Here is a 25,308-nt window from a genome sequence, read left to right as displayed (position 1 = left end):
TGAGCTGAAGGAATTAGGGTAAGGAATAAGGAAGGTCATTCCTATGAGTTTGGCTTGAATCTAAAAACACTATAAATATGAAAACTCAAGATGATACCTGGCCATTTCCAAAACTATTTTCTGCCCATCTTATGTGATACTCAGAAGTCCAAGGACAAATAAAAATGCTTTTCCAGCTACTTAGCAACGTAATTTTTTTAATGAACATATTATCTTTTATAACCAGAGTTCTAGACACAAAGATGAACCAAGTAATAGGACTTACAGGTTCCAGGATAAATGGCTATGGACTGACTGTTGGACATTCCTAGATTGCTATCCAAGGTGCTGAACTGATTTGTCTAGTTATTGGAAACTACTGCTGTTGCCCTTTTGCCTTTGCCTCAAGCTTAGTTCTCTGATGGAGTAACAGCCTTGTCTCAGACCAAGCTAGACTTCATCTGATAGCATGCCTGCCCTGAGCAGGACTAACTGACTCTGACTTTTGATTGAGACAACAGCTTGATTTCTCAGTTGGACTCCTGGCATATCAGCTGCAAGCTGCAAGCTATATGTCCACAGACATTAAAAATATCCTGGCAGGTAGGTAAATATTTTCTTCAGGAATAAAATTGACCAGCCAATGGAGCAAGCAATTTGTTAGTGTGGATGGCTGTGAGCTATAGAAATTCTCAGGGTTTCATTTCAGCACATTCAGGTGTCAGAATCCTGAAGTTTTCCCTTTACAGGCAGCTTCTGTTGGCTGCCTGCCTATCTTGAACTTGACCCTATAAGGGACACATTCTCCTCCTTTAGGCACTTAACATCTAGTATAAAAAACAAATATATAAAGTACTGTTCAGTGGCCTATATTTAGCATCAAATAAATCAAATGCATTAGAGATCAAGGCAGAGAGAATTAGCATGGATTGCAGTAGTTGGGGAAAGCTTCTGGAAGAGGAGGAGTAAAACACAGGCCTTGATGTACAGGTAAATTTTAGATAGGCAGTGAAGAAAAGGGGGTACAATATCACAGGTGTGGAAATGCCCATGGCACATGAAGGTAGTGAATACTCAACTGGTTCAACCTAGAGCTCCCTCTACTTTTATCCTCTCAACCCACATTCACGTATAACACTATCACCTTTCTTTGTATCTCTCCCCACAGTGATGGCATTATTTCTCTTACACAAAAGGAAGAAAAACCATATATACTGACATTTGGAAGAAAATAATTCTATAATTTCCTTCAAGTACTTTTGATATTTCCTAGTGGCATGCTTCTTCAATGTGTAAGGAACCTTTTAAAACTCCTGGTCCTCAAGTCACAAGATTGAAGACTCTAGCTCTTAGGAAGAGTAGGAATGGCTAATAAAATGTAGCCCCTGGTTTGAAACAAAGCTGTCATGGTGCCAACAAGGACAATTTAAAAATGAACTGTAAGTGCAGGCAGAGAAAAGGAAGAATCTAGGAATATGCAACTTGTAGGGAAAACTGGAAGAATTCATAGGGAAAAGACATTCTTAAGTGAGTTTACAAGATCTTCCAGCCTACATGAGTCTAAACAAAATTCTGAGTCTTACATAGAATCCTTCTTACCACGATTTCAAAAAGTACTTTGATAGAACTTGGAACCTGATGTGACCAGGACAGAAAAACTCCCTTCTTTGGAGTTTGACTTTGAGCTAAAGAGATAGAAGACTCAAGACCTCTATTTATAAGAGGAGTGTGTGGTTGTAATCAGCAAGTTTTTGTTTGTTTGTTTTACCACTACACCAAGATTTTGGCATTGGATGGAACAATGTACTTAATGAACATGAATACTTTAAGTAAATTGATCAATATTATTTAGCATTACTTAATCACTTAAATTGTGATAACTGCATATAGTATAGACATTTCCAACAGCAATGTCTGCCTGTAAAATCTATCTACTCAATGTTACCCCAAAGCAAGAAGTTAGTGTGAATACAGATTGCACTGTACTCACACGTCACCAGGTTTCATGAATGTGGCCAGCTAAACTCTTCATCTCCATTCTTCCAAGAGAACCCCAATTAACAACCAACTTCTTGACTATCATGAAGGGTATTCCTCACTAGCTATATTCCTCTGGACAATCACACACACTCATTTTTTCATTTCTCTTGACTCTCAACACTCATTTAATTAGGGTCTCTCTCTCTCTCACCTTTGGTCCCTTTCCTTCTTTCTCCTTCTGGCTTTTGTCCATTTATAATCTGTCAATGTTTCCATTTACAGAAAATTTCCCATTTCTACTCATTTCCCTTTGAGCTCCAAATCATCCTAATTATTGTGCCTTTGTCTTTTGTATAGGGCACCATGGAAGGTCTTTTTCTGACCTATTGATAGCACACACAATTAGGTCTCAGGTGAAAAGCTTCAAAGGTGCAGGGATGTCCTAAAAATTTCCATATTCAATTTTTAAAAGAATTGCATTAGGGCTTGAGTTGCCTGAAAATTGTACTTATATAGAATAAGTTAATGGCTGACTTTGCTGAATCCATAAAGTGTTACTGCACTAAAAAAATAGAATACATGGGTATTTATTAGGAATTCTTAGCATCCTTGAACAAATAGGTCTCATGCATCTCTAGATATCAATCATGTCTGTTTATTCTATGTCTTTTTTATAATGAATGATCTTTGCTAAAATGAATAAATATAGCTGGTACCAAGAGCAGAAAATTGTAAGTATTTTATGTTGTATACGGTGAAGGCGAAAGGCAGATGGTGTGATTTGCTGGTACCCAAAGCAGGTATTTAGCAAGTATAGATGTTCAGCAAATATCTATGATCATGTGCTTATTACCCACTCAAACTTGAACATCATAAAAATAGAGGTATATTTTTAAATATATGTACCAAACTTTAATTTTCATTTCACACTCAAAACTTCTGTACAAAAAGAGGCAAAGCAGGCAAAAAAAAAATCACAATGACTTTAGCAAACAACATATGACAATTTTAAAACAGCTTTGTGTATGCAACAGCCTTGATAGATGTAATGGGGAAATGGGGTTCCAAAATTTTTGTCTCTTTAGGATAAAATTCCACTCTTTATTGTTAATATTTTTTAAAAAAGTTTGTTGCTGTTTGGGTACAAGATTGAATAAGAATTCTCTGAATTCTGCTGCACAGTTGGATTCCAAGATTGGGTAGGCTTCTTTTTTCTTTTGAGGAAGCATGATTTTTTTTTAACCTAAATGTGATGATGTACAAAAACCTCAGTTTACCATTAATGTCTTGATATAATGATGATGAGTAGAAGCAAATGATGAAGCATGATATTAACTAACAGTTAAAAGATAGTATCCAAGACTTTCTTTCTGGTTGTTAATCAATACTGCAGCCCTAATGGGCTACCACAATTCAAAACACTCACTGCCACTTGCTTTCTATTAGTTGTTGTTAGTGATGGATGAAAAATTTCTGCGAACATAGTTATGATGCCAAAGCAGTAGTGCATCTGAGAAATGTAATTTTCACCTGTTGCCTGCCCAAAAATAAATATCTGAGTAATGGCAAACACTGTTTACTTGAAAACTATGAAACAGCAAATATGAAATAGAATTAACATTGACATGGATACTGTGGCTAGCACTTTCCCCTAAACCACCCCATGGATCTTGAACACATGTGCATGCAGCACACACAAAAAAATCATGATTGTTTAAGGACTCCTAATGCCTGGAGGACAGTCTGTTAAAAGAATTTGTCTCCCACAGTAGCTCTGGAGTGGACCAGAGATCCATCACCTCGTAGTGATCACAGACATTCAATTAACTTGTCCTCCTGATAATCACAGGCAATAGTTCAGGCCCTGGACTTTTGAGAATCCATGTACGGGTGAATCTTAGCTTTGAAACAAGGCAGCCTGGCTAAACTGGGGCAGGCCAGCAGCCCCTCCCGTATGTTTGGTCCCACTTGATAAAAAGTCTAATTAAAAATTATAAATATGCTCAACTATTTACTCTGCAAGTCCTTTCCTCTCTCCAAGACTTAAGCTCCTCACCCGATAAAGGAAAAAAAAAATGGACTCCATGATGATAAACATTGAGCGCCTCTATAATTCTTGACAGTTGTTGCCCAAAGATAACACGTGGCTGCCAAATAGAAGATTTCTTAAGCTGAATAATCAATGAATTTGTTCATCCATTGTTACCCCATTTTCTGGCTTCCTCTAAGGTATTAAAATCCCTAGGCTTGAAAAGGTCGTGAAGGCCATCTAAGTGCATTTCTGTTCTGATGAGAGAACCCCCCCCCATCTAGGCAGCTGTACTTGTTCAGCTTGAAAAACTCCAAGGAAAAAGGTCTTTTCTCTCTCTGTTGACTGACATGTAGATATAAACCAGAGAATCTTTTCTGCCACTTGACTGGGTTTGTTGTTATTGTTAAAAATAAAATAAAATTTAAAAAAAGTATGTTTCCCTTTTTTTTTTTTTTTTTTTGGAAGACTCAAGAGAATGCCATCTGGACACTAAAGTCTGGAAATCAATTGTGTCTACAAGTTATTCCTTGGAACATGGTGAATGAAACACTGATGTACCCAGGCCCAATTTCTGGGATTATCAATCACTGGGCAACTCTTTCCTTCTATCAGAAATAGGCAAATAATAATATAAACCAGACTTAAGGCTGATTTAAAAGTGTCCAGTCTCATCTTATAGTATGTATGCATAGGCCACATGGTGAACAGGGGAAGATTCAGGAGTGAGGTATCCTGGGCTCTAGTCCTACATGGAGTTGATCCTCTTTGACTTCAGCCTTGTCTCATTTCTGTACCGGAGGTTGAGACGGGAGATTTCTAAGATTCCATTCCAAGCTCTGATCTGCAGAAAGGATGACTCTAGGCCTTGCCATATATTCAAATGTATTCAATCATCAAGACAAGATGGGGTGATGCTTCCTGGCCTCTGTTTACTAAGGAAGCATGTAAGAGTCAACCATTTTATTGGCTCATTGCCTTGTAGGGCTCTTGGAGATTGTTTTAATTGCCCATTTCATAGATGAGGAAAGTGAGACACAGAGCTTAAGTGTATTTTCAAAGCTCACACCATGGATCAGTAAGGCTAGGACTCAACCCAGGTACTCAGACCAAAGGTTTAAAGATTCCAACCAGCCAGCAGTGTGGTCAGGGAGGAGCTGCCTTTTAAATATTAGGGAACTGGAAAATGCAGGGATTCCCCTCTCTGAATTCCCCAGTTTCCTGGTAATCAATGAAGTACCCTAGGCCTCTGTTGCCGTATGGATGGTCCCCAGAGGACAGGGCTCATTTTAGGAGGGACTGTGTACCCAGCACCCCACAGACAACTGGAATGTCATCAAAATACTACAGTTTCACAGCCAAAGGGTTGAAGCAGAGAGATGACTGTCCTGTTGCCTGTGTGTCCTTGCTCCCAACCCGTCCCCCACTTCCCAGACAACCTCTTTCACAGCTCAGCTATGACAGCACATCTGTCTATTCTCACTTCTCTCTCACAAACTGATTCAAGCACAGGTGATTTTCCTCTTGAAGAATCAAAAGGGAACGTTAGAGGAATATAAATCCAGAATAAATACGTGCAAACAAAAAAGCTGCACATGTGGTCTGCAGTCTGAGGAGAGAGAGGGGGCGTGCTGAATTCGAAACACTTGAATCTGTGTCTTCACATGCATTTTTCTTTTCTTGGATTCCTCTCTCCCTCTGTCAGGATAACAGTTGTGTTTCTTGTAGCCAAGCTGACACAGGAAATCAAATACTTCATGTTTCTACAAGTATACTTCCCAGAGAGATTACACATCTAGATTTAAAACACTACCACAAACTATTAGGAATTTCAGATTGTTACAGGTGTAGTTAAAGGACTCCAGGAGTAAAGATCGAAATCTCCAAATTTTGACTTTGGAGAAGGGGGTTTTGTTTTAGACATCAAAGGTAAGGCTCTCAAGTCAATTTATGCTCTGCTGGGTCGAGTCAGTCAGGATACAAATTAAGGTCCGTGTATTTCAGTGACAAGGAGGAAACGGTTATGTAAATACACAAGTATTAACATCAATCTGTATTAAATTATGTAAACATATACATCTTCTGAGGTCAGTACATAGATCCTCTTCTTTGAGCAGAGCTCTACTGAAGCATTGCTCGAATCTGTTTGGAAGTCGATTCATCATTCAAGTGCTTTGTAGTGAACCTGGATGGAGAGAAAACACTGGGGGTCAGTGTGTAAACAGCACCTGCCAGAGTGCCAGGGAAGACTCTCAGCCCATCTTGACCTTGAGAGACACAACTGATATTTATAAATCAACCCGGGGCTTGTGCCTTAGCCAACTAACCACACTTCAATGCCCAGAGTATTCTCAGACAGACTTAATATTTGATTCTTCTTGCCAAAGGAACTTTGTATTGTGGTTTATTCAACAAGGAGACTTTTGTCTAATCAAAGAATTACACGGGGGAGATATAAGCTATTCCATTTTCCGGGGAGGTAGACATCACGTGAATGAGTGCAGGATCTCAACCATCTAGGCTAACCCTGCTGAGTTACAAATTTCAGCATATGGATCGGCTAGCAACATTACCCAAAACTTCAACGTCTATGGTTTTCTACTTTCCTGGGGACTCCTATGCTCACTGCCACCACAAGAGGGCACAAACGCAGGTCAACAAACAAAACCAGGCAGCACATCTGCACCCTCACATTAAGCTGGTATAGGAATGGTTTATGAAAAGGGAAGAAAAGGGAATTAAATTGTAATCGAACCTTGACCACGTCCTAGACATTTCATGTCAGTTTTCATTTCACTCACTAACTTTGCAGGAGAGGTTACTGCCTCGACTTTACAGACGAGAAAACTGAGATTCAGAGAGGTTTAAATGATCCATTTCAGACCCCAGATCTGACAACATGTGATTTGTGAACCATGCGTGGTTTCTGATTTGGACCCAAATGAGTCTGCCCCAAAAGCCTGTGCTCCTTTCCTTCACTGCACTATCTACAGAAGCCACAAATGCCAACACTCAGGGGCGACTGCCCTGCTTTTCACAAAACCTTGCTTGATTCAATGAAGCTGGAAAGCTAAAAAAAAAAAAATAAGAAAACATCAGAGGCGCCTGGGTGGCTCAGACGGTCGAGTGTCTGACTTCGGCTCGGGTCATGATCTCGCGGTTCGTGGGTTTGAGCTCCACGTCGGGCTCTGTGCTGACGGCTCAGAGCCTGGAGCCTGCTTCTCATTCTGTGTCTCCCTCTCTCTCCGCCCCTCCCCCACTCATGCTCTGTCTCTCTGTGTCTCAAAAATAAATATAAACATCAAAAAAATTTTTTTAAAAATCAGACGTGAGAGTCTCACTGTGTATGGGAAGCCCTCCTGCTGTGAAGTGGGCACCAGTGGAGAAACGCTTGGTTCACGCACAGAATCTGGAAGGCTCCCATGTTAATGTTGCATCTGCTCTGAAGAATGATGACCTTGCAACTCCACAAAATAGCATCAACCTCAGTTTCATTCATTTCACGTGTGGCTGTTTCTTCATTTATTAAATGGGGATAATAGATCACCTTCCCTCTGAGTTGTGATGATGAACGTGCTCGGGAGCGGAGAATAAGATGTAAGTGTTGTATGTAGGTAGAAGATTATTGATCCATTCCACTTATACTTATTGAACATTTACTGCATGCACAACACTGAGTGGAACTCGGGAAAATCAAAGATGAATAAGGCAGCAAGGACCATAAACCTTCCAGATTGCAATCCGGCACAGGAATGATTTACACAGTAGTGTGATTCCACAGATTCCTGTAGATGTGTCATAGCTAAAAAAATAAGCATCCCTTCTCTAGAGTGTATTAAGCACACGTATCCTTGGGAGAGAGACTGCTTGGGCATTAGTGGATGGCAGGGAGAAGCTGAAAGGGGCCACCGCTGCCAAAAACTGGGTATTAAGATAGGGTAGAGCAGGGTTTTCATTCACAGCTGTGTATGCAAGACTCCTAGGGAGCTTTTAGAACAAACACAGAGTGGATGCCCGAGTCCCCACCCCGAAGACTCGAATTCATTCGGTCTGGGTTGGAAACTCTGCCTCAGTGTTTGCAAAAGTCCACCACAGTTCTCATGTGCAGTCAGGTGAAGGGGAGAGTGAGACTCGGGAAACTTCTTCCGGTGAGTCCCCACTTACCATAAAGCAGCGCGGCGGCCCACAGTTAGGCCCATGACCCGTGGGGTCACACAGACCCAGGGTTAGGTTCTAGCTTGGTGCTCGGCCGGGTGACTTTTGGCAAGTTATCTGATTTCCCTACATCTCAGTTTCTTCCCTCTGTAGAAAGGCTATGATAAAAACGATGCTGACTTCAGCTCGTTGTTGGAAAGATTAAACGTGTGAAGACATGCACGAGGTTCTGCCTGGTGCTCCAGTGCCGGGTCCCTAACAGCATCTAGATTCGCAGTCTCTCGGAAGGGGCGCAGGGTTGAGGCTCACCTGAGGGCATTCAGCAGCCCCTCCACACTGTCCGGGGCCTGTTCCTTCAAAACCTTTATGCAGCCTTTCATCTAGGAGGAGAAAGCACCGCATTTTGTTAATACTACAGCAATTGCGTCCATCATAGTATCTGTTCAAACAACCATGTGTGCATGATCAGATCACATTACTTCTGCCTGGAGAAATCACACACAGAAACGACCAGCAGACCTTCCTAATCCCTCACGTTAGCGAGAGGTCGCCTCTGGGCACTTCTAGAAGTTGTGTATCACTTCTCACACTCTACTGCCATTGAATGTTTCACGTGTGTGGCATTGAGGCTGTGACCCTGGCATTGAGGCTGTGATCTTGGTATTGAGGCCGTGATCCTGGCATCGAGGCCATGATCTTGGCATCGAGGCCGCGATCCTGGCTCGCACTCCAGAGCCACATGCAGGGCATTCCTCTCAGTGGTTGCTCGGTGCAGACTGACTGCCTGAAGGACAAACCTGATGATTTTTCTGCCATCCCACTTTCCAGGGTGCTTTTCCTCCTTTAGCTGATGGACTGGCAAACACTTAATTTTTTTTCTTTGCTTTCTTTTTCTCTTTTTTTGAAAGGACACAGCTAAAGACCAACACCAGGAGGCCTCATCTCACCTCACGACCTTCACCAGGTAGAAGTAACCACCACCTCTTTGTGTTCCTAACAGTAGGCTGGCATTTATCAGGGAGCCTTGGAGACTGAAGCACCCAGATCAATCTGTCTCCCTCACTAGATCAGGGGAGGACTGGTGAAGGCCACAGGTTAAGAATGTGCGTGCTTGGAGGCAGGCTCCTTGGGGTTCCTCCATTCTTGCGTTATTTAGTACCTGCGTGGACCTACACAAGTTTTTGGTCTTTTTGTGTGCCCTTGGAATATAATTTATTCATAATTTGGGAAGTATAAGAAAGATACATATATAGAGATCACATTCCATTATGCATAGCCTAAAATTTTTTTTGACAAAGGAAGTATCTCCCTGCAAAAAATACAATCACTCATCTTCAACTCAGATGTTCACAGTCTGTATTAAATTTGGGGAGACTAAGGAGCTCTTTTATAATGGTTTCTTATAAATATTTTCTGTGGGTATGCTTCTGGTATGTAGGAAGCTTTATCTTACAGCCTAATGGACCCTGATAGCTTGATGGACGTAGCCAGAAGCACAGGGTTGAGAATCATTTGGGAGTCACATAAAGGCTCATCAGGAAAGAAATGCCATGGTCAATCAGAGATGTCTGTCACGGGTGCAGGGTGGGGGTAGGCTACAAACATGCCAGGTATGTGTCACTTGCAAGGATGGAATCAAGCTCAGGGATGCACAGATTTGGTTCCTCTCCCAGTGGACTTCATGGTCTAGTGGAAGAAGGGAGAGAAATAGCTCATCAGCAGTGTGAAAAGTGTTCTTGTAAAACATGCCTGAAGAGCAATGATGACTTGAAAAGGGGAGAGGAGCAGTAGCTGCTCTTTGGGAATTTCTAGTTCTGTCTCAGCCTGATTATAAAGCCTTGGGTGTGAATACGACCCAACCAGGGATGTAGTCGGGCCCAGATCCAGTGAGAGTTTAATAGCATGTTAAGGGGTTGGCAGGCCTTTGCCTGTAGAAAACACCCCTGGCAGGTGTTAAACAATCTAGCAATGTCATCAATATAGGAAGGGATCAGAAGGATGCAAGTCTAAGGATGGAAGGGTCAGTGAGGGCCCCTGAGGCTGTCGAACGTGAGAGCAGCAGTGACATGGAGAATCATGGGGAGGCAGGAGTATGGATCCGAGGTCCGTCCAGTCCACGGGACCCGGTGACTGATAAGCTATGGGGGCAAAGGAGAGGAAGGAAAATAATTCCAGGCTCCAAGGGACAATTCCTGGTTTCCAGCTTAGATGTCGGGTCAGAAGATGATGAAACACCTGAGGCAGGAACCCAGGAGAAAAGCAGGTTTGTAAGGGAAAGGATTGTCTTTGGTTTGGTGCCGGCCATGCTTCACGTGTGCAGAGGAGGTTGGGTCTGGAATTCTTGTTGAGCTTTGGGCTGGAGACTGGGGTTAAGGAGTGATTCCTTACCAGATTATTACAGAAGTCTAAGGAAGTCAGCAGAAAACACCACCTCCCTTCAGCCTGGCTTCCTGGAACCCAAGGATAGCATCTGTTCTCTCAATGACCCAACCCCTCTGGGCCTCGGTGACTTTTCTCTGACGATTCATTCCTCCAGAAGTACTCTTCCTTCCCTCTTGCTACTTGGGAAAATTCTACCCCTTTCCCAAGACCCACCTCAAACATCACCCTCTGTCTCTCCTCTAAGCAGAATCAGCTTCTCCCTCGTCTGGGTTCCCAGGGCATTTTCTTCGTAAGTGTATATAACAATATGCGTCTCAGGGTTTCACAAATAAAGGCTTGTCTTTTCACAGTTGATGATATCCTAAGGATTTACACACCCAGTGCATGCAACTGCTGGCTTAGCAGCAGACTGGCATCTGAAGGAGCTCCTTTATGTCATCAAAGAAAATGGCCCATGTTGAACACATGTTGCGTTAGGTAAATCTGAAACTTTCTCGGAGAAACATGCAGACTTCAGCAGGAACAAAGCTTTCTTAGTGAGATCGAAGAACAAATACATTTCATGAAGACTGTGTGTGGTTAGATTTAACATTATATCATATTCACGACCTCACCAGACTCAGTAAATGACAAGCAAGGACAAGCTATTTAAAGGTTAGGGTTACAAGACATAATTGTACCTAGTATATTTTTATTTTTTGACTCTGTGACAAGTTACCAAATGGCACTGGTAAATGAGAATGTCCCGTGAGTTACCACGTAATAAACTCCATCCACATTCAAATGATATTCATGGAGTTATTAAGAGTTATTTATACTCAGTCCATAGTATAAAAAATGTTAAAGCCTCACAAAGAATACAGTAAAAATATTTATTGGTAGGAACAAAAAAATCCATGCTATACTGTTATGCAAATAAATGTTTTAAAAGAGCATTTATAGGGGCGCCTGGGTGGCGCAGTCGGTTAAGCGTCCGACTTCAGCCAGGTCACGATCTCGCGGTCCGTGAGTTCGAGCCCCGCGTCAGGCTCTGGGCGGATGGCTCAGAGCCTGGAGCCTGCTTCCGATTCTGTGTCTCCCTCTCTCTCTGCCCCTCCCCCGTTCATGCTCTGTCTCTCTCTGTCTCAAAAATAAATAAAAAACATTAAAAAAAAATTTAAAAGAGCATTTATAGCAGGGTGCTAATTTGTTAGGTACACACATGCATCTACACAAACATCCATATAAAAAGAAGGGACGAAGATATGTTGCCATATCGACAATGGTCATCTGGCTGTGGTAAGGTTACTACAGATACATTTAACATTCTGTATTTTGATTTCCTAGATTTTCCTAATTTTTTATACTAAACACTTTTTTTCTTGGCAAACACAAATCACTGCCCTAAAAATAATACTCTATGAAGACCCATGACTAGCTGTGCTAGGAGGCAAGAACCACAAAATGAGTAACCCAAGTTGCATTTCTAACTGATAAATTTCCTTACATCCTTCTGACTCGTGGTCCCTCTGGGCATGAAGACTTTCTGTTGGCACAGCACTAAAGCATCAGAGATGCCGCTCTGTGCAGTTGAGTAAAAACAGAGTGTGCTGCCCAAACTTAGCATTATCAGAATAAGTTAATACCAAGAGGTCCCATTCTGCCCTTAAAAGGCTTTATATGTATTTTTTTGGTTTATTTATTTGGTGGGGGGAGGGAAGTAAAGAGAGAGAGAGAGAGAGAGAGAGAGAGAGAGAGGGAGAGAGAATCCCAAGCAGACTCTGTGCTGTCAGCACAGAGCTCGATGTGGAGCTCAAACTCACGAACATGTGATCGTGACCTGAGCTGAAATCAAGAGTTGGATGCTTAACCGACGGAGCCTCCCAGGTGCCCCCGAAAGGCTTTACATTAACACATGAGATACACTATTGGGTTGATGCTGCAGACAGAAAATCCAGAATGCTAAGTGCTCTGGGGCCAGAGGAGAAGGGAGGTTCTGAGCATGCAGGGCACAAGAGATGTGCTCCTGGATGAGGTGACATTCGTGGAGTGTCTTAAAAGAATCCCCACATCAGAAAGGAGGGACGGCACTCTGGGCAGGGCAAAGGGCTCAAATATATCCCGATGACAAGAAAAGGCATGGCATTTGGGTGAAGCCACCAGTTGGGGGCGGCAGGACAGGAAGTTGGAATACTGTTTGAAATGTGACCATATCTTGCCATGTCTTGCAATCCAGTATCTCCCAATGCCGCAAACTTTAAGATGCCTATAACATATAAAAATATATTCATATGGCACGTCGGATACGTTGAAGGGGAAGTTTGCAGCTAAGTGACTATTCATCTGCTCAGCTCCTCTACCGGCTGAGGGGATTAGTGTCTCTGTGCTTCTGCTGTGCTTTTTGATCGGATGTCTGGCTGTAAGCACATGCAAAAGATTGGGCTTCTTGCTATGAGGATGGCTGCCACGAGGGGGCTTGCCCCTTGGGAGAGATCCCTCTCAACGGGGAACGGAGAGAGAGAGAGAAGCAAGGTCTGTTGTGCGACACTCACGAGCTCTTATTTAGAAAGCAGAGTTCATAACTATTCTTACATCGATCTTGGATGTCTTGCAGAAAGCTCCCACGGGATGGACGTGGTCATAGAGGATGATTACTCCCACCATCACCCTCATGCAGAACATCAGCGTTTCTTCGCTTGTAAACCTACTCCTGTACTCCCTGGAAGAGAGAAGAAATGGCAGCTGTGTTTCTTCTTGCCAGAGCACGTTCATTTCTGGCTACTTTAGACTCCTCCAATCATCTCTTGAGAGCAATCCCATACCTGCAACAACCAGGTTAATACGCTCTTAAAGAAACCCATGATGATCATTCTCCTTGAATCTATCCAATCAGCAATTCAGTGTGAAAATAAGGCAAATTAGAGGGCAGTAAATTCTCTTCTCTTCTGCCCTTCAGCGGGCCAGCTCATCACGTACATCACTCCCCCCCACCCATCAATCTTGAATATTTTATAGCAGGTCCCTCTGGCTGTCCAAGATTATAGAGAATAATGGCTTCATTATGGAGAGAAAGAATCAGGCTCATTGCTACAGAGCAGCGATCATGTCTCCAGTCAGAGTAACTTCCTTTGTTAAGACACAGGCTGCAGATTGAATTGGATTGGCAAAGATGCGTAAAAGAAATTATGTACCATTCACTGGGCCGGGAGTACTTGTGGAGTGTGAATTTTGTTCACTTACCTTGACAGGGTCCCTGACGATTCAGATAATTCAAGATAATTTTAGAGGCTTTCTTAACATCTCTCTCATTATGGATTAGGCCCACAATGAAGATGATTACTATTTCTGTCTTGGAACCAGTCTTAACTTTGGTATAAGTGAAATGTTTGAAATTAACACCATCTTACATCTGAACAGAGCATCACATTTTATAAGGTGCTTTTGATGTCTCTGGCCCTCCCAAGCCCTCTACAGCACAGATGACATTATGGGAACTTCATCAGAGAAGGAAACCGAGGCCCACACAGGCCATTTCGCTTGTCTGCCGGCACACAGAAGTAGCTAAAGAGAGAGCTGGAGCCCTGACTTGTGGGCGTGAATCTCCTCATTACTGTGCTGCCTCACCATTAACGACCTCAGCCATTGCTAAAATCTAGCAACTAGTTTAAGCACAAAGAAACTAAGAGAGACAGACAGACAGAGACAGAGAGGGAAGGGAAGGGACAGAATGAGGAGGACAGATGGAGAGAAGTCTCCATTATCACCCTTGCCACAGTCCTACTACCTCTACCCTTTGTTCTAAATCTTCTGTCAAATCTTTTCTCCCACATACTCATAATAACACCCAGTCATTTAGGCCAACCCTCCACGTGGCCCTTCCACATCTTCCACGGCATCTTTGATTTGAGTCACAGTCCTGCCATCTAACAAGCTATGCAGCCTTTGGGAAGTCAGTGAACCAATTTGGACCTCGGCTTCTTCAACTGCAAATTGGGGCGGCTTACACTTAGCATCCAGCGTTCTTTGTGAAATGGATTCAGATCATATACATGTCCATGTTAACGTGTTGACCCAAATGTTACCATTGTCGTCACCATCATAATCGTCAACACATTAACAGGCTCTCTCTAGGTGAACCCTGACCATGAATCCACCACCGATGGAACTTACGGTGTTTCCAGCATGACTTTACAAACACTTGTCATCGTACTGAGGCAGTCTGTGGTGTTCTCTATTGGCAGGGTTTTGTTCTAAGAGGGAGACACAGAAGGAGGTTAGTCCTGCTAGCAGCTTTTATGTGTAATTCAGAAAAAAGGACCTCGGTGCGTAGTTTCACTCACTTCGGAGACAAAGTGCATGGTGGCATTGCTGAGGGTTTTCAGCATTGGCGTGGCTTCTGCATAGAAGAGGGACATTCGATTGGCCATCTCATTATTGACTTCATTCTCAATGTCTAGCTGATGAAAGTAAGAAGAGAATATGCAATTGATAAACAGATGGTCAAAAATCCCGACACGATGTCTGCTGGAAAGGGAATCACAGAAGAGGGCTGGCTTCTCCCTGTGCCCTGCCTGAAGCAGAAATCAGAGGAAGACATGGGGAATGGGCACACACAGACCAGGGGACCCAGGGGCTCACATGCATGTTGTTGATGCGGTTGCGACTTATCGTCCTTCTGTAGTAGCTGAAGTCATTCTGAATGGCCGGGTTCCTCATCTGAAATTCAGAAGAGAGGAAAGAAGGTCGTCTCTCCACATCAGATGGGGGATGCGCATTAGGAGCCCAGACACCAGACTATATAAACATAATAGGACGTCTCTTGGTTGTAACAGTCAAAGCAGCTTCTGGTTAAAAATAAATACTCAGAGGGGTGCCTGGGTGGCTCAGTCAGTTGGGCGACCAACTTCAGCTCAGGTCACGATCTCCCAGCTCGTGGGTTTGAGCCCCGCATCAGGCTCTGTGCTGACAGCTCGGAGCCTGGAGCCTGCTTCGGATTCTGTGTCTCCCTCTCTGTCCCTCCCCTGCTCACACACTGTCTCTCACAAAAAACTATACATTTAAGACAATTTTTAAAAATCCTCAGAGCCTTATTATTTTATCGTATGGCTACAAGCTAGATTTCAGGGAAAGAATCCTTGTTCTCCATCAAGATGGAGTCCTTCTCCACTTGAAAAGGATTCCTCTTATTGAATTTGGCAGATTTTGAATTTCTGTTTACAAACCACCGACCTACATCACTTTTACTGTAAAGAAGGCAAATTCTCAGCTTACATGTCTCTGTAGGGAAGGAGACACCTCTTACTCACTGATTCCCCACCCCACGGCATTAGCAGAGTGCCTGTACACGGTAGGTACTCAGGACAAGTTTGTTAAATTGTCTGAGCGTGTGCGGTCTAACCTTGAGCTCATCAAATCGAAGGGTAAAATGAAGAATTTCCGCAAACTCCTTCGCCAGGGCCTGCTCCCTCTCCAGGTGTTGGGTCGGTGTGTAGGGCGGACAGGTCAGAGATTCTAATAAACTCTGAAGAGCTTTTTCTGAAAGTCAAAGTGAGTAATACACATTTGAGGTGGCCCACGGAGATTCTTCAAAAAGCATAGTTCTTAGGTCCTGCAGACATTCTCAGAGATAACCTTTCTTCTCCATGCCTTTTGCCATAACTGTGTGCAGGGTGATGTGTGTGGATAAGAAGAGGGAGCCCATCATGCCTGAGCAGACTGCCTCCCCTGCGACCCCCAGGGCCGCACAGATTCATCCGAGTCTCTCAAAGCTCGGCTGAACTCTCCAGTGTGCACAGTGCTAACTCCTGCCACTGTTCAGAAACCACAGGTACGTGTTTTTGGATCATGTGTAGGAGAGAGCCTTTCATGACAGGGGAGGAGATGAGGTGGCCCAGAAAACATGGCTAGATAACCTGCACTGCAGGGAAAGACTTTGGGTCCCTTTCCAGCTCGTCTCTGCCCCTATACTCCAACCTGATCCAGGGGAGCCTTCCTGCAAACCCATTGTGATACCGACCTCCATTATTGTCCCCAAAACAGTCTCATTAAATCCTCGTGTCCATTTCCAAACATTCCCTCCAGTTTTTCCTTCAACGTATATCTAACAATGCCAAGTCGTTTAACCAATCCTTGACAGCAAGGGTTGGAACCAAACTATGGCACACAGGCCAAATCTGGCCCACTGTCAACTTTTGCAAATAAAGTTTTATTAAAACACAGTCACACTTTGTTTCTGTTCCTTAATGTGTGGACCATGGCTACTAATGTCCTACAATGGCAGAGTTGAGCAGGTGCAACAAAGATAGGCGGGCCCAGGAGCCTAAAAGATTTACCATCCGCTCTTTACAGTAAAGTTGGCGGGCACCTGATCTACGGTTTTTAATGGTCTTTTACAGCATCTTTACAAGGACATCTCGTGCCATTTCCGTTTACGGAATGCCTGGCCTTCTGAGTCAGCCAGTTCTACCTTGGTGGTATCTTTTTCCTTCTGTTAAAAATCTGGCTCATTAAGATTTCAGTTCATGGGGTCCAGATACACACTTTGAAGAAACAGAAAAAGGAAACAGAAGAAGCTATCTGAGAGTCTTCAGAGGCTCTCTGTTCTTACAAAACTGTTTTAGCTCATTCAACCACTTCCTTTGGGTCTTAGCTTCAAGTTCTCTCGACACCATGGCTATTATTCTCCCCCAATTTTTTTATTTCTCTGTTTAACTCTTAAAATATGGCATTCACTTACAGAAAACGTAAAGTAGAACATGACTACCCCTTTCTTCTTTCTAGATATATTACATTAACTGATGGAACCTCAGAGAGCTGTATCCTGGGGGGAGTGGTTATATCACATAGGTGGACACATCAAGCTTCCTGTCAACCAGACTTGACTTTACTCTTGCTTCTGCAAAGCCATTCTGAACCTGTACAGGTTGCTTTTAAGGCTAAAGAGCGGAATGTTGTTTGTTTTTCCTGTGTTTTACTATATTGAATTTATCACATGACTCTAACCAATCAAGTTCTTTTTTGGATTAGCCGGTGATCTGTTTGTTTCAACTCCCCTGTCATTTAGAAATGTGGTCAGACCACAACAAAACTGTTACGAGTGAGACTTAGCTGAGAACAAGACTAGAGGGACACCCAGGAGCAGAGACACCCCCAATGTGCCGAGAACCTCAGAGGAAGGAACTCTGAGATGAATTTAAGGGAATGAAAACCACACGTGTTGTTGTCCATGAGTGGCCTCTCCTAAGACACTGCAGATGGATGTGGGACATCTCTCAGGTCACTGAGCTAGCTCTTCCTGCTTCTTTCTCAAACTCTGTAACGTAACATAACTCCATCACACACAGGATAAAACTACACGTACATACTCACCTAGCCTTATGGAAAATTCATAAAATCTCTTTAGCCTCACAACCAGAGGACACACTGCATTCCAAGCTTTTTCTTGAAGCTGGATGTCGTTGGGATTTTGAATCGCCTACAAAAACGCGACAGAATTGTCTGTTTAAAAAAGAAGCAATAGCCTCCACATCAAAATGCCTCAAGACTGAGAAAGTATGGTAGTTGAAGAAAAACACAAGTCCTGATCTATTTTGCTAGTGTGCTCTTAAATTGACATCGGTTCACGGGACTGTCCTCCAAGATGCTCAGTTAGAATGAGATTTTAGCACCTGACCATAATGCAAATGACCCTACAATCAGATCCTGTATCATCTTACTTTCTCTTACTTTAAATGCAAAAAAAAAAAAAAAAAAACAACAACAAACATGCAAATCTGATTGGAAGCAATTCAGCCTTCCTCCATCACGTTTTGATTCTACTAAAGTCAAGCCAGTGCTTATTAGGAAGTGCAGGTCCTGAAGATGTCTTTCTTTCTCTACGATACCTATTACGTTCCTTCCGTTCTGTGATGTTACCTAAATTACCTAAATTAATGGGGACCACGATGTAGAATAACCACCTTTGAGAAGCTGTCACTTTCTTAGAAATGCTGTTTTGTCTGGGTTGCAGCAGCTTAAGGACTAGAGCGTTAGTGGTGTTTTTTCCAGAAGGATGGCAGCAGTGGCCGTAAAGTGTGTGTGTTAAGTGAGCATGTGTGCACATTTGTGTATGTGTTGATGCTGCCACAAAGCTAATTATTTCACATAAAAGGAGTATCAAGTTTCTTGCCTTTAAGGCATTATGCAGCCTTAAAAGCCATGTTGGCAATTTTGTTTTGGTTGTTGTTTTTCAGGTATTTATTTATTTTTTTTAATCTCAAGTCATTGCAAGATGATAGACCTACAGGCTACTTAAAGCAAGGCAGCTCATGGCGGTTGTTTCTGATACTGTGGAACCTGCCAAAACTCTTACAAAATGCTGGAAGTCTGTGCAAACCCAGACCTCATGACTTATGCTTCAACTGTTGTCCATAGGCTTTGTATGGACGTTTCCCTTAAATGAAGTAATATACCGATCTATCGTTGTTTAAACGTCAGTCCTGTGATAACAAATGTATGACGGAGAAAAGAATGGCTAATATTTTACACGGTCTACCGCACCGTGTGTTCAGATTAATGTACTAGAATAAAAGGGGCCATTCATACTTTTTTAAAAAACACATTACCCTCCTTGTTCTTCCTAGTACACTAGGAAATACTAGGGCTATTACTTAATCTTGCTGGGTGTGTGTGCGTGTGTGGGTTTCCCTTCTCCTCCGAGGGTGCTGTCAGCTCAGTGTTATCATTGGCATACATCTCGGATCTCTGGCCCCGCGCCCTTGTAAGCTTGCAGGTCTGCGAGGATGCTCTCAGAATCCTGGAGGACGGCGCTGATCTGGTTCCATATTTCCCTCTCTCCTTCTGTGGGCTGGGCATCTGAGCAGAAGGGAAACCAAAAGACACAGAGGGCTTGTGTTTACAGACAGCTTGGGAAGATTAGCATTCAGTCTACCTGATAGACAGTCCCATTTGATTCCTACAGGTTTGGTCTTTACTTGTTGACATAATAAGCTGCTAGGAAAGGAAACTAACACGATTTCTGTATGTTACTTAGTTCGAAACAGTCATCGGTCTCTCTGCGCACGTCAAACCAAGCATGTTGGAATCACTGTGGGTACTGTATTTGTTTGTGTAGAACATGCTTTTTGCACACCGATTATCATGTGCCAAGCAGTTAACTGGGTGACAGAAGAAATAAATCTTGTTTTTTGGGGTCCACATTTAATAGGAGAAGCTACTGAATATTTCTGTTCTGACTAAAAGCCTGTGAATCTGAGTACAGACGGGAAAAGCAGTCCCCCTTACATTTCCACATAAAAAAATAAGCTTAAAATATTAGATAATCCTTCAGAGCCATGACGGAGATGTATCTTTCTGGAACACAATGACATGGAGAAAGCATTGAGACTTCCCGTTGAACATGAACTCAAGAAGTACAGGAGCTTTTTTTTAAAGAGACCTGTACTGTTCATCTTTGGTCTTGACTGTAAATGCTACTCACAAGAATAAGTGACACATTCAGGCTTACATAAATGAAGAGCATATTCTGATAACCACAGAAGCATTTCCCTTAGCTCTAAATTCCCACTTGATTACATTCCTGTAGGTAATACATGTTCTTGTCCCTTTGAGTATTTTGCGGGGGTTGGTGGGTGGATTTTGGTGGTAAATCTCACAATACCTATAAAATAGTTGCTTGCCTGGGCTAGTGAGGAAAGTAGCCTCCATCCCAAACAAAGGCATTGCTAATCGAAGGGGGATAGATGTCACCTCTTAAAAATTTGTTTTCAAAAATCCCAGTCCTAAGGTAGTGAATTCTCTCAGGAGACCCCACTCATGAAAGGGTAAGTTAGAGTTATGTTTGTTATAACATTCCCCAGATCAAATCCCAGTTTTGACAAGTCTCGGTGGGAGCACCAAGGGCTGATCCTGAGAAAGGTAATAATTCACAGGTGTTACTCTGGGAGTATAAGAGACAGAATTCCTGAGCTAGGTGACATTGAAGTAAGGTGCTGACCATGCCGACGGGGCTTACAGGAGGGCTGAGTATCAGAGTAAGGGTTGGGCCAGATGCGGCTGCTTCTGCTTCAGCCGCCACCTGCTGGACCTACACTAATCTGAGGCCAGAGCTTTGAGAAAAGATGCCCATTTTTAGATCATTTTCCTTACCATGTCTTGCTAAGACCTAAGAGATTGGTAGAGTTACCTGGGAAATGAAGGGTGAAACTCATCAGAGTGTGAGAGTTCTCTTTGGAAAGAAAAATCCCAGGTCCCTATAGACTATTCGGATATTTTGCAAACTCTGCCTTTTAGGAAGGAGATGGATTTCAATGAGAGAAGGGGTAAGGACTGAAGTGCACGTGCACCAGGATTCAGAGAAGGAAAAGACAAGTGTGGTGTGGGAGGAGAGACAATCACTCAATATAAAGGATGGGCTTGAGCTGGCTGGCTGGAAGGCCAAGGGGAGTGCGACCTGAAAAACATGACAGAGATCTGGCAGGTTATGGTACAGATGCTAGCCTGGGAGGCAGAGGGGCAAGAGGAAATGTGCTATTCCTTTAGCCTTTTCTGCCCTTCCACTGTTTCCAGAAAATTCTTTGGTGCGATGATATGCATGTTATTAATCACTTTGTAGGCTATCCCTTCCTGCTGCCCCAAACTTTTCTCAAAGGATGTCCTAAAGAGAAACCATTAAAACCTCATGAGCTAGGAAGCCTGTCACTGAAGACAGCATTTCAGTGAACAGAATTCCAGGGCAATATCTGAGTAAGAAGAAAGTCAGGGGAGAGAGCCATGTGACAAAAATGCAGCACAGAGGTCCCAGAAAACAAGGAAAAACAAAAGCTCATTCCCTCCAACCCTCTCCTCCTTTGGATGAATACACTGAAAAATCATCAGCCAAAAAAGGCAATTTCCTAGAAAGAGAGAGAGAGATTTGAAGAGGAAGAAAAGAAAAATAGGCTGTGGCCAAGATTCTGAGGGGTGAGTCTCTTTGAAGGTAATTAGAAAGCAGTGTGTAAAGAAGGCACTTGGGAGACCAGAAAAGGAAGCCTTCTGAACTTGGCTGTCACGGTGACTCCATCTCAGCAAATCACCCCTTGCTAAGTTTTAGACAAAACCGAACTAAAGGGAAGTGGCTGGAACAAGACAGCCGGACAAACACAAAAACCCATTCTTCTGGTGATTAACACAAAAGGAGAAAATTTTCAGTCAGTTTTTGAAAACAGAAGCCTTTCTTAAGCGCTTCAAAAAGACTATTTCTAATAGCGCAGCCCCAAAGGGGTCCTGGCTGCAGACGGGCAAGCTTCACTCTCGCTCCCAAGTGAAAGGAATCTTGCTGATCCAACTCAACACTGACCCTGATGTGACCATAAAGAGCTGGACGAACAACTTGGGGCGGTGTCACCTCTCTCTCAGAGGCGGCAGATTTAGGGCTGGGAACCGGAAGCAGGTTCCATCATACAGTAACCCTCTGCCGGCACCGCAGTGACCTATGAAACAGGACCCCCGGTCACAGCCTCTCTCTCTGGGGAGATGTTTCTTTTGGCAGATGTCCTGGTGTCTTCACAAAAAACGTTTCTCATATGGCCCCATTTAGCAGGGGTGGGGTGGGATGGGAGAAATCCAATCCATCAGCCCTTCTTCATCCTGACTTAGAAATGTGTCGGCTCATTTTCTTCCATAATTTGTTAGTCTTATCGGATGCCCTCTTTTTTTTCTCCTTCCCCTGTCATGGAACCGAAGTCCCCTCTTTCAGCTAACAATGAGGCCCTTGATGCTGGCAGCATGGTCCCTACCTTCTGGGGACTCAAATCACAAGTGGGGTCAACTTCCAGGGTGGAGAGTACAGACTGGGAGAAGCTCTAATCTGTCTATTTTGCTTTTTCAAATAGAAAGAGGACGGTGTAACCCTAAGTGACATTCGGCCTCGGCTCATATACCTACGGAAGTTCATGATTCGTTCTACTTTGATCCCCCAGCCAAGTGATTAGACAGCCAGGACTAATGAACGAGAATCTGATCCATTAGGCTGCGGGACTCTGGCCTCATTTGTTTCATTAAACCTCCAGGACCGAGTGCGATGCCTGGTACATAATGTCTGCTCAAGAAAGATTTGCTGATTCAAAGAACTGAATGAATGATTTATCACTCACACTATGTCTTATGACGACTTTTCTGCTTGTCTTTGTATTTGGCGATCTTTGGAGACAGAGTCTATATTCTTATTCTCGGTGCCTCCATATGTCCTACCCATTGGAGACATCAGTGCATATGTCATGACTCAATAAATAAATGAGGACGTTGACCAGGCGGTAGAGAATGTGAGTGTTGGGAAGCAGTAAAAGAAGTGAAGATCCTGTTACTTCTGGATCCTCTCTTCTGTCTCTTCTTCCCAAATGGCTTCTATACTGTTACCTCTCTCTCACTGTTATTGTTTATCTATCAATACCTATATCATCTATATCTATCTATATCTATATCTGTATCATCTATATCTATACGCATATCATCTATACCCATATATAACATATATATCTCTATCTGTATCTATATCTATATATATATCTCTATATACCTTTATCTCTATTTCTGTCTCTATATCCATCTACCTACAATCAAATTGGCTGTTCGTACTTTCATTAACACTTGTGTTTTTAAATCAGCCATCATTTAGCTACAGCCTCAATGTCTCTTCAGTGGTTAATACACTATTAGGATATTTGTTGAGTGAAAAACCGCACTGAAGTTGACCATCCCAAGTTTAAGGCTGTTATCACTTGTTTTCCAGAATATCCCTTTAAGAGGCTTTGGGGGTCTCCATATTCAGATTCAGTTGGTACCCATGTTTTAAAAATGTATGGTGTCTTCAGATGTCAAAGAGCAACATCTTGCAAAATTGGTGATTGAAAAGGTCTGCTGATATTCAACCTACCAGCCACCTCCTAAAGCACTTGCTGAGTGAACAGGAACTCCGAATTATGGGTTTTTTCTATTTTTAACACAAAGATTGACCTTTTGTCAAAGGTACACACACGTGCATATGCCCACCAATAACACTATTGATGGAAATGAGTCCTTATGGTCAGTGGTAGCCGGTGAATCTCTCGGTGATGTTTCTTCCGAGAATCACATTCTAAAATTCTAATCATTGTCAATTATTTCATTGCCATTGAGAAGAATAGTTACATCAGGCTGGGCTGCTCTAGTCTAACAATAAAGCTGTTAAAAAAAAAACCTGTGATTTACACAGGCAATTTCAGAAACCAATACTTTGAGGGGCCCTGGAACAAGCCTATCCAGGCCATTCCCCAAGGAATGATTTAAACCCCTGTTCTGGACTTGCTATTGTGGAAGGTATGAAAATGTATCATGTGCACTGTGACCCTGAATACATTGTCAAGAAATCACTGAATTCCAAGTGCCTAGAATTTTTAATGGAAAAATACCCTCTATCAATGAAGACAGTGAAGCAGTATTCATTTTGTTTACAGGGGATCTATTTATCCTCCTCGGGCTCAATTTGCTAGTAATTATGGATATTAACAGCCAGGATTCTGGTGTCACCGGGGTCAGGTGGAGGCTTTGCCATGGAGGACTGTGATGTTTACTGAGAGCAGAATGCCTAACATTCCACCCTGTGGATGGAGAGGAAGGTGGCTGAGTGCTATGCTTGTCAGGAAGGAACATCTTTGGTGAACATACCCCAGGGCACAAACCAGGCTGTCAAATCAAAGTGTTCTTATCTTTGTAAATCAGCCAACAACACACTCTGTCTTCACAAGCATCGGGAACACACATACCTTCTCTTAACAACCTATTCAGGACTGTATGGAAAATCTGATAGAGAATCAAACAAATCAACTGAAGATAATGTGAGTAGAAGACACAATTTATTTGGAGATGTCTTTGGCTTTGAAGGAAGCTCTGGCCTTTCATCAATAGGATATATTGCTATCTCTGCACCTCGCCAGCTGTTGTATAAACAGTGAAGAAAGGTGCAGCACAAAGATTTGCCAAAACCATAGATTAAATCCACAGCTCTTCTTTTCCACCACGTCCTTACTTCTTGCCCCTCGCCCCTTCAGGATAAACGAAGATACACAGCTATTTATCTATGATTAACATTTGGGGATATAAAGCAGTAATGATTTACAGCAGAATGCTAACTGCTTACAGAAACCCCATAAAATTGCAAAGATCCATTGGAAAATGTGTGTAACTGGGCTGACATATTTATTTGTAGAGGAACATTAGTCGTCCTGCACCAGAGCCCAGAGCCCTCTCCTACGGAATTTCCGATAAGGTCCTGTATAAAGCAGGAAGGGTTGAAGCTTGAAGGCTCATCTACTTCAGCTCCATGCAGTGCGACCCCTGTGATGTCACAGGAGGAGGGAACTCAGAGGACAGAGATTTTTGAGGCTTAGTTCCTACTGTCACTTTCGCCACTCACTGCATATGAGACCTCAGGGCCAATCAGTTCATCTTTCTGGTTCTCAGGTTACTTCTTGGTAAAAGGAAGGACATTGACAAGAGCCCTGTCCCCTCTCTAACTGGTCTTGTTGGGATTATGACCTGCAGACCCGCAGAAGGATGTTGACAAAGATATAAAGCATTTAAAAAGCAAAAGTGCTAGAGATTTCATGAATTTAATGACTGGATTTCTATGTTGGCATAAATAAATTGCTTTCCAGGTCTGCTCTGTTGGTTTTTGTTTGTTTGCTTCGCTTTTCAAGTGACCAGGAACATCTCCTATCTTCCCCCCTTTCCTCTCCCCAAATTATCTAGCCTCTTCTGAACAGCCTTAGCAGAAGTGAGGGTACCAGAGA

General features: G+C 42.9%; 1 protein-coding gene across 7 annotated transcripts in view; it reads right to left on the bottom strand.

The window, feature by feature from the left end:
- Positions 1-2,848: 2,848 nt before the first annotated feature.
- CYRIA (CYFIP related Rac1 interactor A) overlaps positions 2,849-25,308 on the bottom strand; it is a 106,810-nt gene continuing 84,350 nt past the window's right edge. For all 7 annotated transcript variants that reach the window (XM_027077941.2, XM_053201210.1, XM_053201214.1 and 4 more), the window contains 9 exons: positions 19,236-19,357; positions 17,873-17,978; positions 15,903-16,039; positions 15,143-15,220; positions 14,845-14,961; positions 14,675-14,754; positions 13,097-13,223; positions 8,453-8,523; positions 2,849-6,173 (listed from right to left, as the gene is read on the bottom strand). In XM_027077941.2, the coding sequence (XP_026933742.1) occupies positions 6,110-6,173; positions 8,453-8,523; positions 13,097-13,223; positions 14,675-14,754; positions 14,845-14,961; positions 15,143-15,220; positions 15,903-16,039; positions 17,873-17,978; positions 19,236-19,357 (902 nt within the window). In that variant the 3' untranslated portion in view covers positions 2,849-6,109. The remainder of the gene's footprint in view (positions 6,174-8,452; positions 8,524-13,096; positions 13,224-14,674; positions 14,755-14,844; positions 14,962-15,142; positions 15,221-15,902; positions 16,040-17,872; positions 17,979-19,235; positions 19,358-25,308) is intronic.

The sequence above is a fragment of the Acinonyx jubatus genome, chromosome A3, assembly GCF_027475565.1.
Source record: "Acinonyx jubatus isolate Ajub_Pintada_27869175 chromosome A3, VMU_Ajub_asm_v1.0, whole genome shotgun sequence".
Classification (NCBI taxonomy): domain Eukaryota; kingdom Metazoa; phylum Chordata; class Mammalia; order Carnivora; family Felidae; genus Acinonyx; species Acinonyx jubatus.
The sequence above is the reverse complement of the archived record's forward strand: the minus strand, read 5'-3'. Positions and strand labels throughout refer to the sequence as shown.